We start from the raw sequence: 13,531 nt of genomic DNA on the forward strand, positions 1-13,531 counted from the left end.
ATCAGGAGTCATAGACACAAGCATCACCAACAGAATACAAGAGATAGAAGAGAGACTCTCAGGTGCAGAAGATACCATAGAAACTATCAGCACAACTGTCAAAGAATATGCAAAACGTAAAAAGTTATTAACACAAAATATCCAGGTAATCCAGGATACAATGAGGAGACCAAACCTAAGGATAATAGGTGTAGATGAAAGTGAAGAGTCCCAACTTAAAGGGCCAATAAATATCTTCAACAAAATTTTAGAAGAAAACTTCCCTAATCTAAAGAACGAGATGCCTATAAACATCAAAAGCCTATAGAATGCCAACTAGACTAGACCAGAAATGAAATACCTCCCATGACATAATAATCAAAGCACCGAGTGCCCAAAACAAAGAAAGAATATTAAATGCAGTAAGGGAGAAAGGTCAAGTAACATATAAAGGCAGACCTATCAGAATTACACCAGACTTCTCACCAGATACAATAAAAGCTAGAAGATGCTGACAGATGTCATACAGACCCCTAAGAGAACACAAATGCCAGCCCAGGCTACTATACCCAGCAACACTCTCAATTACCATAGATGGAGAAATCAAGATATTCCATGACAAAACCAAATGTACAAAATATCTTTCCACAACCCAGAATTACAAAGGATAATAGCAGGAAAGCTCCAATACAAAGAGGAAAATTATACCTTAGAAAGAGCAAGAAAGTAACCCTCTTCCAACAAATCCAAAAGAATATAGCCACACAAAGATAGTGTCACCTCTAATAACAAAAATAACAGGAGACAACAATCACTGTTCCTTAATATCTCTTAACATCAATGGACTCAGTTCCCCAATTAAAAGACATAGGCTAATGGACTGGATACATAAACGGGACCCAGCATTTTGCTGCATACAGGAAACCCACCTTAGTGCAAAGACAGACTCTACCTTAGAGTAAAAGGCTGGAAAACAATTTTTCAAGCAAATGCTCCTAAGAAACAAGCTCGAGTAGCCATTCTAAAATCTCCAGCCCAAGAACACAGAGGGGACTCATGGCTCCATCTGTATAGGTAGTTGAAGTTGGCCTTGCCAAGCATCATTGGAAGTGGACAGCCTTGGTGCCTGAAAGTTTGGATTCCCTAGTGTTGGGGAATTGCAAGAGCAGGGAGGCGGGAATGAGAGGACGGTGGGAGCACACCCTCATAGTAATTGGAGTGTTTAGAATGGGATAAGGGGTTAGGCATCAGTGGAAGTGGAGGGCCTAGGTGCCCAGGAGTTTGGATTACCTGATGTTGGGAAATTTGAGAGCAAGAAGGCAAAAATGGGAGGATGGTGGGAACACACCCTCATAGAAACTCCCAGAATTATATGGATTAGACATGACAGAGGCAGGCCGCCAGAAGACTAGATTCCAGAATTCAAACAAACAATTATCTTGATACTAAAATTTGTTTTGATGATTGTATATTGCAGAATACATAGCCTTGGTGTATCTACTCATCAGGCATGCTGAGCAGACCTGCTTGAACCTCTGATGTCCTGGAATTCCAGCTGGATGAAGTGAAGACACAGTGTCAGAGGCTTATCAATTTACTCTTCCCTCAACCCCTCTTCTAATATCTCAACACCCATAATCAGCTTGAAGAAGTCAATGAAGAGTTGGCACCCCTATTCCCTGGGCTTGGGGACTGAGGTGGTTAATATTGGGCTGTCTTTCTAGGGAAAAGTAGTGGTTTTGGTGGAACAGGAGGCTTAGCTAGAATTTATTGCATAGCCATAACCTACTGGTAGAAATGTGTATAATTGTTATTAAGATGAAGTTATAATCTCTTAAATGGTACAAAATTTACTTTGATTTCAAATTTAAGGTTTTCATTGGTACAAGCTTCTTATTAATATAAAAGTGAGATGAATATTGTTACTAACATAGGCATTGCACCTGCACAACACATTTAGGAATACAAGGCTTAGACCCAGTCCTTCTTTAACTTTTTTAACTTATTTGAGATGGTTAGACTGTGAGTGAAGGGCCTCTAGCAAATTCATGGCTTGGAGTTTTTTTTTTTTTTTTTTTTTTTTTTAGATCTTTCATTTACACTTCAGATACCATCCCGTTTCCCCATTCCCCCCCCCCTTAGAAAACCCCTATCCCATGCCCCCTTTTCATTTTGCATTTATACATTTTTTTAAGAAATGTTAATCATAGGCTTTATAAGTTTGGTATTGTTCAATCAGAGGTGTAACCCAGTACCCAACCTAGATATATCAACTATCTTTGACTGGTGGAGATACATGAACATCTGCTTCCCTGTCTCCCCCCTCTATCTCTCTTTCATCACCTAGCTTCTCCTCTCCTTCTTCTTCTCCTCTTCTTACTCCTTTTCTTCCTCTCAGTACTCCTCCCACCTTAGCTCCTCCTACACATCACCCTTCCTGTTAAAAGGAAACTTTTCTCTCAAAATACAATTAGAGCATATTGTTGGGTGTTTTCTATATTTTCTTTAGAAATAGCTAAGAGGAGTTAACAGACAACACTCCAGATTGCCTTACATAAATAGTTGGTTTCAAAACATCAGAAATCCACAGAATTGATGTTACAAACATTTCTGTATTAATGTTCATTTTGATTAGAGACCTGTCTGCTCCTGACAGCTTCCTGTCTTGGATTCTAAGAAGAAATTGAGCATCTTTAGAGTTATTCCAATTGTGGTGAGTCAACCACTAGGCAAGAATTGCCTCTTTCCATCTGCAGGCAAATCACTGTCCAGAAAAGGACACACTTGCAGAATAGTTGACTGATTATATCTTCCAAGACAGAGTAATCGGCCCTTAATAATTTTGCATCACTAGGTCTGTCAGATAGATGATCCTGGGCCAGAAGGCTGAATATTTGATGCTCCAACATTCTGTAGTATAGGGACTGTCCAGGTGTTCAGCGGTCTCTATAAATAGGCTATGTTTTAGAAGCTATGCTTTGTGCTTGCCATAATTTCAGTTAACTCAGTCATTCTGGATTTCTGATGGGGTTGAAAAATTATACTCTCATAGCTAGTCCTTGCTATTTAATTTGAGAGAAAAGATTTGAGAGGATGGTTTTCAGCTGACATTCATTCTAAAGCCAAGAAAAAAAAGCCAGGTTCAGAACTAAGTGTTTTATTTAGGAGAGATGACAGAGGTTCTGGTTAGTCAACAAAATGATGGACTGGGTATTAGGTCTATCTTGCACCTTACTGACATAAATTGGTATAGTTATGCTCTAACTGTATTTTGAGAGAAAAGATTTATTGTAACAGGAAGGGTGATATGTAGGAGGAGCTAAGGTGGGAGGAATAAGGAGAGGAGAAGGAGAGGAGGAGCTAGGTGATGAGAGAGAAAGAGAGAGGGGTTGCAGACATGGAGGCAGATGTTCACGTGTCTCCGCCAGTCAAAGATAGTTGATATATCTAGATTGGGTATTAGGTTACACTTCTGATTGATATTGAGCATTACCAAATTTATAATGCCATTGGTTAACATTAAAAAATTGTATAAAATCAAAAAGAAGAAGGGGGTATGGGATAGGAGTTTTCTAAGGAGGGGAAATGGGGAAAGGGGGTGGCATCTGAAATGTAAATAAAATATCCAATAAAAAAATAAAATAAAGAAATAAAACAAAACAAAAAAAGTACTCGACACTGGGTGCTTTGGTGCTCTATTCTATTAGACTGGGCTACTACAATTATACTTTCCCTTGATTGAGCTAAGTCTCTTAAGGCCTAAGAGAATCCTGCTCAACATGGTTGGTAAAATGGGATTTTGATGGAAAAATAAGATCACTAAAGTAACATTTTTATCTTAAAAAAGGCCTTCTTACCGACTCCATAGTCTCTGGTGTGCCTTTTTGGTCATCTGAAGCAAGTGGGTTGTGAGTATGCTCCGGTACATCTACTGGGACAGAAATTGAAAGTCAGCTCATGGTACTGTTTACCACTTATGCAGCATCTTAGCTTGGTGTAGATAAAAGTACAAAGACTTAACACATGTTACTAGACCTAATGAAGGAGATGGCTGGGCTGCTGCTGAACTGCTTTTCCTTGAAGGTAAATTAAAGCAAAGAGAGGCATGGAGAGATATGAGTAACAGTATTGCTGCATTTCCAGACAGTAGGAGCCCAATGCAGCATAAAATAATCTGTCTCTGATTAGTAAGATGAAATACAAGTCTTCACATGTATTCCATTTGGAGGGACCACTGTGCCTCAGTTTGCATGTGGAGGTCAGAGGACATACTGTGGGATTCCAAACTTGGACATGTACAAGATAACCCCTATATGTCAAAATGCTCAGGGAACATTGTGGAAGATGAGTGGAAAGATTATAAGAGATGGAGGGACAGGACATAAGCTGCTGGATAGTGTCTTCTAGACATGAACTGGATGGTAAACCCATGAAATCTCAACACAGTTGGCCAACAGGGCCTGCATCATGGCAGCATCTACTGACCTACCACCTTAGATCAAGAGCTATAGTCAATCAATGACTAGAAAGACACACACACACACACACACTGAGAGAGAGAGAGAGAGAGAGAGAGAGAGAGAGAGAGAGAGAGAGAGAGAGAGATCAGTTTTATCTAGGAGCATACCACCCTCAGACCTTGATTTCAAATTAGCAGCACTAAACATGTAGACTCAAGAGCAACATTAAAGGCACACAAGTGTTTATGTAACAACAATAGGTATAGAAGAGGACATATTTGAAGGGAGAACATGGGATATGTTGGACTGAGGGGAAGGGGGAATAAATAAAGTAGTCACATTAAATTCTCTAACAATCAGAATGGTAAATTAAAACAATCCTGCTTTTTCCCTTTTCCTCCTTCCCTCCTTCAATCAAGGTCTCTTGCAGATGCTGGAACCAGACTAGAAGCCAGGGAAAAGCAGAACCTTCCTTTTTCTGGCTCTGACTGTGCTGGGATTACAAGTGTGCACAGAAATGCCCCACTGTTTTTTTTTTAATGTGTCCTGGAGATTCAAACTAAGGTACTAGTGTGCACAGCAGGTGTTCTTATGCACTGAACCATCTGCACATCCTGTCGTTTACTCTGCACAACTATTTAAAAGTGGAGGCTCATATTCAATTAAATTATCCCTCAAAAGTGAAGAATGATACAATCTTAAAATGTGTGACTAAAAAGAGGTAAATTGTAATCATTTGTCATGTGTAGTGTACATTTTATAGAAGTACACTGTAAAATTGATAATTTATATGTCTTTCATGTATTTATAAACATATAATTTTCTGGTCTTTATAACATTTCTTCTTTGCAATATATATATCTGCAAGGTCCCCACACCTTTTTTTGGACAAGTTGTAATGTGACCCTGCCACAGATTCCCACTTATATAACTTCCCTATTTTTATGGTCTGAAAAATAAACTATTACTTCTTTACACTGTTTCCTTCATGGTATTTTGTAGCAATAACTGCAAACATTATTCAGATAGGGAACAATTAAAACATAGCACTAGTCACTGAACCTGAAACCCTAAAGGTTTGGTAGTATCACAGGCTGGAAGAAGTAAATATTCTGGGGATAACTGGGTACAAAGGACACAATGGCACTAAAGCACAAGCAGCCCAGGCACTGTGAGCACTGTGCACCTGTAAGAGGAAAAGCGCACAAACATTCCCTCCCCCCATACTTAATGATATCTTTCTCCCACATTCTTACCTCCAAACACAGGTGGAACCTGACTACTTCTGGGGTCTTTGCCACTTCATTAAGATGAGGAATTTTGTTACCTGGTTTGATTTAACCCTCAGTCATGAGTCATTGGATGTTTACCAAGACATTCTTGAAAAAAATCTGCTATATTCAATTGACATCACCCGTGTATGAGAGACAGTATTAGAGGGCAGTTCACCCAATTCCTGTCTATACCAGGGGAAACCCTACCAACTCATGGAAGATGAGCCTCAGCTTTACACAAGTTCATGCTATTGAAGGAGAGACCAAACATTACATGCATTTGAAAATTCTGTAGTTGTATTTCAGTTAAAGACCTAGATATATCAGCATTGTCTACATAGGAAAATAGCCTTAAACTTCTCTATAGATTGACATATGAGATAATTATCGACCACTAGAGACAATTAAACAAAATTCCCACAGTACCTTTCTTACTGTGTACAGTAGTTTCAGCTGAAGTATCCTTATGGACTTCAGGTCCCATCGCATTCTGAGTGTCCATAGCTTGCTTCTCTTTGATTGTCTTTATTAGTAAACTTACTGGGAATGCATTAAAAAGAGGAAGTTGTGTCAGCTTCTTGGCAGAAAATGAAAGGAAATGAACAATTGCTGCATGTTTGTACATTTGATCTGACTGCTTAATCCAGGTACAATCATCAGTGTGAGACTGGTATCTCAGGAAGATCACTGCATGTAGTGAACAATCAGTTAGGCATTGAATGGACATCACAGGAATCACAGATAAAGCCTAAATATAGATGCATATGAAAACACAAAAGAAAGTCACATGACTGAGCATGCTGTGTGAGTGTGCTGCTTGATTGGCATCATGCTAACCCTTCTTAGAGCCACATGGACACAGCAACAGCCACTCAATGCCTTCAACGACCAACTCTTCACTAGGACATGAAGGCTTTCCTCTTAGTTGGTTGAGAAGGACTTCCCATGAGACTCTCTAGGCTGGAACGGATCTCTTTAGTGTATACTGTAGGAAAAAACACAGGCACTGCTGGAGAGCCCCGTGATGTCTGTGACATGCCAGAAGACCTCAGCTACCTAGGAGTAAATGTACCCAGAGCCAGGAATGTATTTACTCCAGAACATTGTAGAAGACTTGTTTACTCTTCATTCTTTCCTCAACCCTTATACACTACATCTCATGACAATGTATGGTGTTGCCTTCATGGGATGTAGGGAGGTAAGAAGCTGTGAAAACTTCTGACTTTTTACCCAAGGTTACAGTGATAGCTGCATTCATGCATCAGTGGCCATCTTCCCTGACAGAAACAACTGAAAGTACTCTACCTTTCAACCCCAAAGAAGCTGTGGGATTCCTGGATTAGTAAATGGGGCCTTCCTCAACCATCCTCATACTGTCACCTGCCTTTTAGTAATTGAGTCTGATCATTAGGGAACAAAGTTGGGAGGGTACCAATGCTTACAGATGTCCCAGTAATGACTCAGTCTCCAAGTCACACCAACCCAGTTCTTACATGAAGGTGTGAAAAAGGGAAGTTCTTTTTTATCTGGCCACACCTAGATACAATCTGAACTAGAGGAACCTGAAAAAGTAGCTTGGTGTCATTATAGGTGATAATATGTCCCCCAAAACTGTGTGGCTAGCCTGAACTAAGTCTAGCTAAGAGAATAGCAGAGTCTCCACCAGTTTGTGTGCATGCAAGACGCTGTTTACTCATTCCTCATAAACATTCTGTTTCCAGCGGGGCAGTGGTGGCACATGCCTTTAATACCAGCACTGGGGAGGCAGAGGGAGGTAGATTTCTGAATTTGAGGCCAGCCTGGTCTACAGAGTGAGTTCCAGGACAGCCAGGTCTACACAGAGAAATCCTGTCTCGAAAAAAAAAAAAAAAAAACCAAACACAAAAACAAAAAACAACCCAAAAGCTCTGTTTCCACAAAGTCCTCCATACACAGACTCAACAGGGGCAACTGACAAAGCTCCACTCTCCCTCTTGTTCCTTTCTATGGTGCAGAGACAATGTCTCTATACCAGGGTGGTCTGAATGCCACTATGATAGATGACCTGGAACTTAGAATTTTCCTGTCTGTAACTCTGAAGGACTGGTTTATAAAGTTGTACCACCACAGCACATTTTATGCATAATAGATGATCAAACCCATGTTTTAGAAAGGGTAGACCTATAACTGAACAATGGGTTCCAACTGAGCCACAGGCTCCCTCTAAAACTAGCTTTTCTGAAACAAAGCCCTCTGTAGCAAGCTTATGTAATGTAGACCATGTAACTATATAACATGTAAACTATGTAACCTGTAAACAAGCTCACACAGACACCATGTTCACAATAAGATGCCTTCGTACTCCTAACTGCTGCCTATATAGATCCACCAAGTGCTCACCCTCAGGGGCAATATGGATTTTGTCCACCAGTGAAAGAAGTCCTGCTATCGCTCAGAGTCTAGCTCATACTGCAAAGCCTGATGCCAGCAGCTAAAGAGACCACTCAGAGGGTAATATCCCCTGCTGCTCCTGTAGAGGACACAGGACTCTTTCTGTTTCTAACACACACAAGTCAGCTAGAGACACAACTGTCTGTAATTTCAGTTCTGAGGAACCCAACAGCCAGTTTGACGCTACACATGAAACACAGATGCAAATGCCACACATATATTAAAACAGGTGAACACTCACATACCTAAAATAAAAATAAATCTAGCTTTAAAAATCAATTTCCAAAAATCTGAGTCAGTATGTATATCTAGCCATGTGGTGGCTGGAGGTCCTAGAGGACATTGTCCATAAGGTGAATAGCTCTTTGTGTTCACGCTAATGTTATGTACATACAAAGTATTTTTGTTATTTCTTTTTATGTTATATATGTATACACAGTACTTTTATTTTCATTCTATTAAGTATCTAGTATTCACAGGTGAGTGTTTTTAATTTTTCACCCTTTCATTGAAAATAGATTCTTTTCTCATAAAATATATCCTAATTGTGTTTTCTTTTCTCTCTGCTACCCCAGTTCCTTGCTACCACCCTTCCCTCTGGATCCACTCCCTTTGTGACTCTCATTAGAAAAAAATAATAACAGGCTTCTAAGAGATAAAAACTAAATGTGACAAAATAAAGCAAAATAGAATAAAATATATATGTACTTATTTTTTTTTAAACACCATTTTTAATATAATATTCACATCAAATCCCATGGTTGTTTCTCACTGTGAATCCTCCTATATATCAACATACCTCTCCTTGTCCTCTTCCAAATAATGGCTACTGTTTTCATTACTGTTGTTACATCCGCGCGTGTGTGTGTGTGTGTGTGTGTGTGTGTGTGTGTGTGTGCATTCCTATTACATAACTGGAGCATGCTCAGCCTGTACAATGTTATTATTGTGTTTTGTATGTATATGTTTTCAGATCTGAGCATGTGGTATTGCATAAACAATTGGTGGGCTCTATCCTAAGGAGAATATTTTCCCACTTTTCCAATGTTTGTGAAATGAGCCATGTATGATAGAAGCCTGTGAGAAAATCACCCAGCCCATTTTCTCATGCAGTGTCGGGCTCCTATCCTCAGAATCTGTGATCTGACTAGGATCGTGTGGGCTTTTCTACCTCTCATGCTTGTGGATGTCTGCAGGCAGATGAAGAGCAATGCCCTGAGCTTTTGCACAGTATGGTAGTCATGCCAGTGTCTGGGCTCTCTGTATTTTTGACCTACTGAAAGATGATGCTGGAAAGATGGAATATGGGCATTACTAAGTCCTTGCTCCACAAAGTGTCTCTTGATCTGCATGAAGAGCCTCATCACTTACCACTGTGCTCTGGTTTAGTCTTCAGTAGAGTACCACCATAAAGAAACGAATACACCATATGGGATGAAGTCTGAACTCTTATTTTGTAGGTAAAATGTGTATCCTATTATGGTAATTCAATAGCTTCTCATTGGAGATTGGAGTGGGTAGTCTGGATTCCTATCTTGAACAAAACCAGGTTTAGACACAACCTGGTATACACCATTCCAAACTAAGTACTGGGTTCATAGCTGGATCACGTGAGCATACACAAATGAGCTCAGCCTGTTTTTTTTAACTTAGAAAACTATTATTTTAAAAGACAAAATCCAAATTCTTCCCAAGAGGTAGTTTAGATTATTGTGTTGCATTCACATATAAGTATACCCAACATTTACACAACTTGTTTCTACAATGTGTCTTAAGAGACTTGGCAATACATACTGAGTCTGCGCCTTCTTACTTCCACCTGAAATTTAAAGGAGAGAAAACAGTATGCAGTACAGGTCACATTAATTTCTGTTCTCATGGATCTTTGAAAACTATGTCAACATTTTTTAATGCCAAGCAACATAGGCAAGTATCTACAAGTGAAAGATTATGTATTAGTATATTCTGTGATGGTAGCTCAGAAGACTGGGGTTTCTCAGTTGTGCCACTTCCCATTTTTCCTATTTTGAAGGCCACTTTAACTACCACTATCTGTTTGTCCTTGCAGAGTGTTCTGTATGTCACTCTGCAACTTGCTTGAGCATCTTTAGAACTGGGTTGTGGAATTAATCCCTTCTGCAATATTGTCTCAATTATTTATACTAAAGCTAACGTGGTAAGTTTTAACACTTCGCATCCACACTGAACATATGAAGCTTCCTCCATTCTGACTTTACTGGAACATACTGCACATAAGTCAAGGGAACCTGACATGCTTGTCAACTTCTAAATGAAATTTATAAACTTTTACCAAAAGAGGAACCTATTTCTTTAGAACAAAAGGTCCTATCACATAGACTATAATACTTGACACTGGGTGCTTTGGTGCTCTATTCTATTAGACGAGGCTAGTACAATTACATGTTCCCTCGATTAAGCTAAGTCTCTTAAGGCCTAAGATAACCTTGCTCAACATGGTTGTTAAAATGCAATTTTGATGGAAAAATAAGATCACTAAAGTAACATTTCTACCTTAAGAAAGGCCTTCTTACCGACTCCATAGTGTCTGGTGTGCGTTTTTGGTCATCTGGTGTAAGTTGGTTGTCAGTATTTTCTGGTAGATCTAGTGGGACAGAAAGTGACAGTCAGCTCATGGTACTGCTTACAACTTATGCAGCATCCTTGCTTGGTGTGGGTAAAAGTCTGTCAACTTAGCAAATGTATGGGACTAGACCTAATGAGTAAGTTGCTTAGGTTGCTGCTAGCCTGCCTTCCTTTGAAGGCAAATTGAAGAAAGACCTGGAGAGATATGAGGAACAAAAATGCTACATTTCAAGACAGGGAGAACCCAAAGTAATGTAATAATCCATCTTTGATTGTGTATTATGAAATTAAGTTTTCACATGTATTTTCTTTGGTGAGACTTTCGTGTTTCAGAGAACAACTTGTAGGATCTATTTCTCCCCGTTTGTCATATATGTTCTGGAGATTTCAGTTTCAGGTTAATTCATGGCCCTGGTGGAGTCATCCATTTCCATGGGAAGGGCAACTCCTTGTCCTTAGTGTGACCTAGGATACTCATATTTCCCTGGGCAATCTGCCCATCTATTCAGATCATGTAGATCCAGAGACAGGAGGAGTCTATAGTCTTGGGTTTTCTTGTGTTTGCTCTCATCTAAGACCCTTACCCCATCTCACTTCTCAGTTTCAGATCCAAGTAGGAGCCAGATTCATTTGCTTTTTGGACTAGTTGGAAACGGGACTGTTGCCACATGTCTCTGTATCTGTGAATTCCTCAAGACCCAGGTAGAAGCTGGATTTGTGATTTCTCTTGGTAAATCTGACTCCATTCCTCCTGTTCCTGCTGCCTACCCCCAGACCCAGGCCAGGGATAGCAGTCATATATGCACTTCGACTTACTGAAGCTAACTCAGAACCTTCACCCAAGTGTATAAAAATAGAAAAACTAAAATTATCTCTATTGTAAAGATGATGTTTTATGTAAGTATAGATCTCCAAAACCCCAACAGAAATAAGCAATAACTTCAGCAAAGTGCTAGAATAAATATTCAACTTTAAAAATCAGAAAGTTTTGTATAAACCAATACAAAGCAAGCTGAGAAAGAGATCAAGGAAACTTTTGTGTTCATTAGGGCCTCCAAAATTAATTCTTTAGAAGTAAATTTTTAAAGGGAAGTGAAAGATCTCTACAGTGAAAGCTTTATATCTCTGAAGGAAACACTAGAAAATAGAAACCTCATTATGCATTAGATTGGTAGAATGAACAATGATCATCTGACCAAAGAAGTTTCAATAGTCAATGAAATAAAAATCAAAATTCATGTAACATTTCACAATTTTTTTGTATTTACAAAAGTTCTAAAATTCATGTGAAAGCACAAAAGATTCAAAGTGGCCAAAGCAATCCTGTGCAAGGGACAATGTTGGCAGGAGTAACATCCCAGATATTATGCTATATTGCAATTTTAGTAATAAAGATAGCATAGAAATGGCACAAAATAGATATGTGTATCAATAAAACAGAAAATTCATGCACACAATTAAAGCTTTTCATAGTTGACCATTATCCCAAATAAACACAAGACAGCATCTTCAACTAATGGTGAGGGGAAGGCTGGGAAAGAGGGAAAGCACATGTTCGGTAGTAAAATTAGAGCTTTGTCTATCACCTTGCCCCAAATCGAATCTAAATGGACTCTAAAAGTGAAACCTTAGAAGCCATACAAACACAGAAGCAGCACCCAAAGGCTTTCTGAATAGGACTTCATTTACTCAGTAATTAAGGCCAAAATGGATAGATATAACTCATAAAACAACAAAAAAGAGCTGAATAACGACAACAAAAATCAACTCTGAAGATGAAAATAGAAGAGACAGAATCTTTGCCAGCTGTATCTCTGCTATACCATTCATATCCAGAATATACAAAGAACTAGAAAAAGAAAGTGCTAAGTATACGAATGACCTGATCAAAAGAAGTGACAAGGATGATAAGGCCATGAAATCTCAACCATGTAGTTCCTTAAACAGGACCAGCATCATCAAGACAACCTCTATTGATATGCCACTGTATAACAAGAGCTGCAGGTAATCAATGGTTGTGTAGAGAGAATCCGTTTTCTCTATGAGTGGGCCCCCTCATAGATTATCTAATTCCAAATTAACAGCACTAAACATATATACATAAGAGCAACATGAAATGGACTTATGTTTATGTAACAATAGTTATAATAGAAGAGGTAATATATTTGACGGGAGAACATAGGGTGAGTTGAACTGGGGAGAAGGAGGCATAGAATGATGTAAATAAAGTAGACCCAGCAAACTCAGCAGTAGCGAGTTTCACTCTGTCCCTTTTGTACTTTATTCCCTGGACTATAGCTTTGACTGCATCTCTGGAGGCCTGCAGCCACTTGGGACAACCAGGTGAGATCCTCATGCCTGAATCAAGACACTGAATCAAGATCACTGAGTTTCCCAGCAAGCCCAGCAGCCATAAGGTTTGCCCCATCCCCTCTGTGCTCCATCTACCTATCCATATCCCTACCTGCAATGCCAGAGGCCTGTAGCCATCAGGAACCATGAGCTCTGCCTGTATCCCTGGAGGCCTGCTGCCACTCAAACAACCAGAGGCTTGAAGCCATCAGGGATGACCAGCTCTGTCAGCATCTCAGGAGGCCTATTGCCATCTGGGTCAACCAGCTCTATCTGCAATCACAGAGGCCTATTGCCATCAGGTACTATTACACCTGACAAAACAAGGCATAACAAGATACCTAAAGGTCAGCATAAAAACATAATAATAATAATAATAATAATAATAATAATAATAATAATAATAATAAAAACAAGGGTAACATGGCACCA

General features: G+C 39.3%; 1 protein-coding gene across 7 annotated transcripts in view; it reads right to left on the reverse strand.

The window, feature by feature from the left end:
• The window catches only part of LOC117693435 (uncharacterized), a 37,529-nt gene extending 26,758 nt beyond the window's left edge, over positions 1 to 10,771 (reverse strand). For all 7 annotated transcript variants that reach the window (XM_034484094.2, XM_076917327.1, XM_076917326.1 and 4 more), the window contains exons 1-4: positions 10,696 to 10,771; positions 9,938 to 9,962; positions 6,140 to 6,253; positions 3,837 to 3,907 (exon numbers count right to left, since the gene is read on the reverse strand). In XM_034484094.2, the coding sequence (XP_034339985.1) occupies positions 3,837 to 3,907; positions 6,140 to 6,253; positions 9,938 to 9,962; positions 10,696 to 10,704 (219 nt within the window). In that variant the 5' untranslated portion in view covers positions 10,705 to 10,771. The remainder of the gene's footprint in view (positions 1 to 3,836; positions 3,908 to 6,139; positions 6,254 to 9,937; positions 9,963 to 10,695) is intronic.
• Between the last annotated feature and the right edge of the window lie 2,760 nt (positions 10,772 to 13,531).

This window comes from Arvicanthis niloticus, chromosome 21, assembly GCF_011762505.2.
Source record: "Arvicanthis niloticus isolate mArvNil1 chromosome 21, mArvNil1.pat.X, whole genome shotgun sequence".
NCBI lineage: Eukaryota > Metazoa > Chordata > Mammalia > Rodentia > Muridae > Arvicanthis > Arvicanthis niloticus.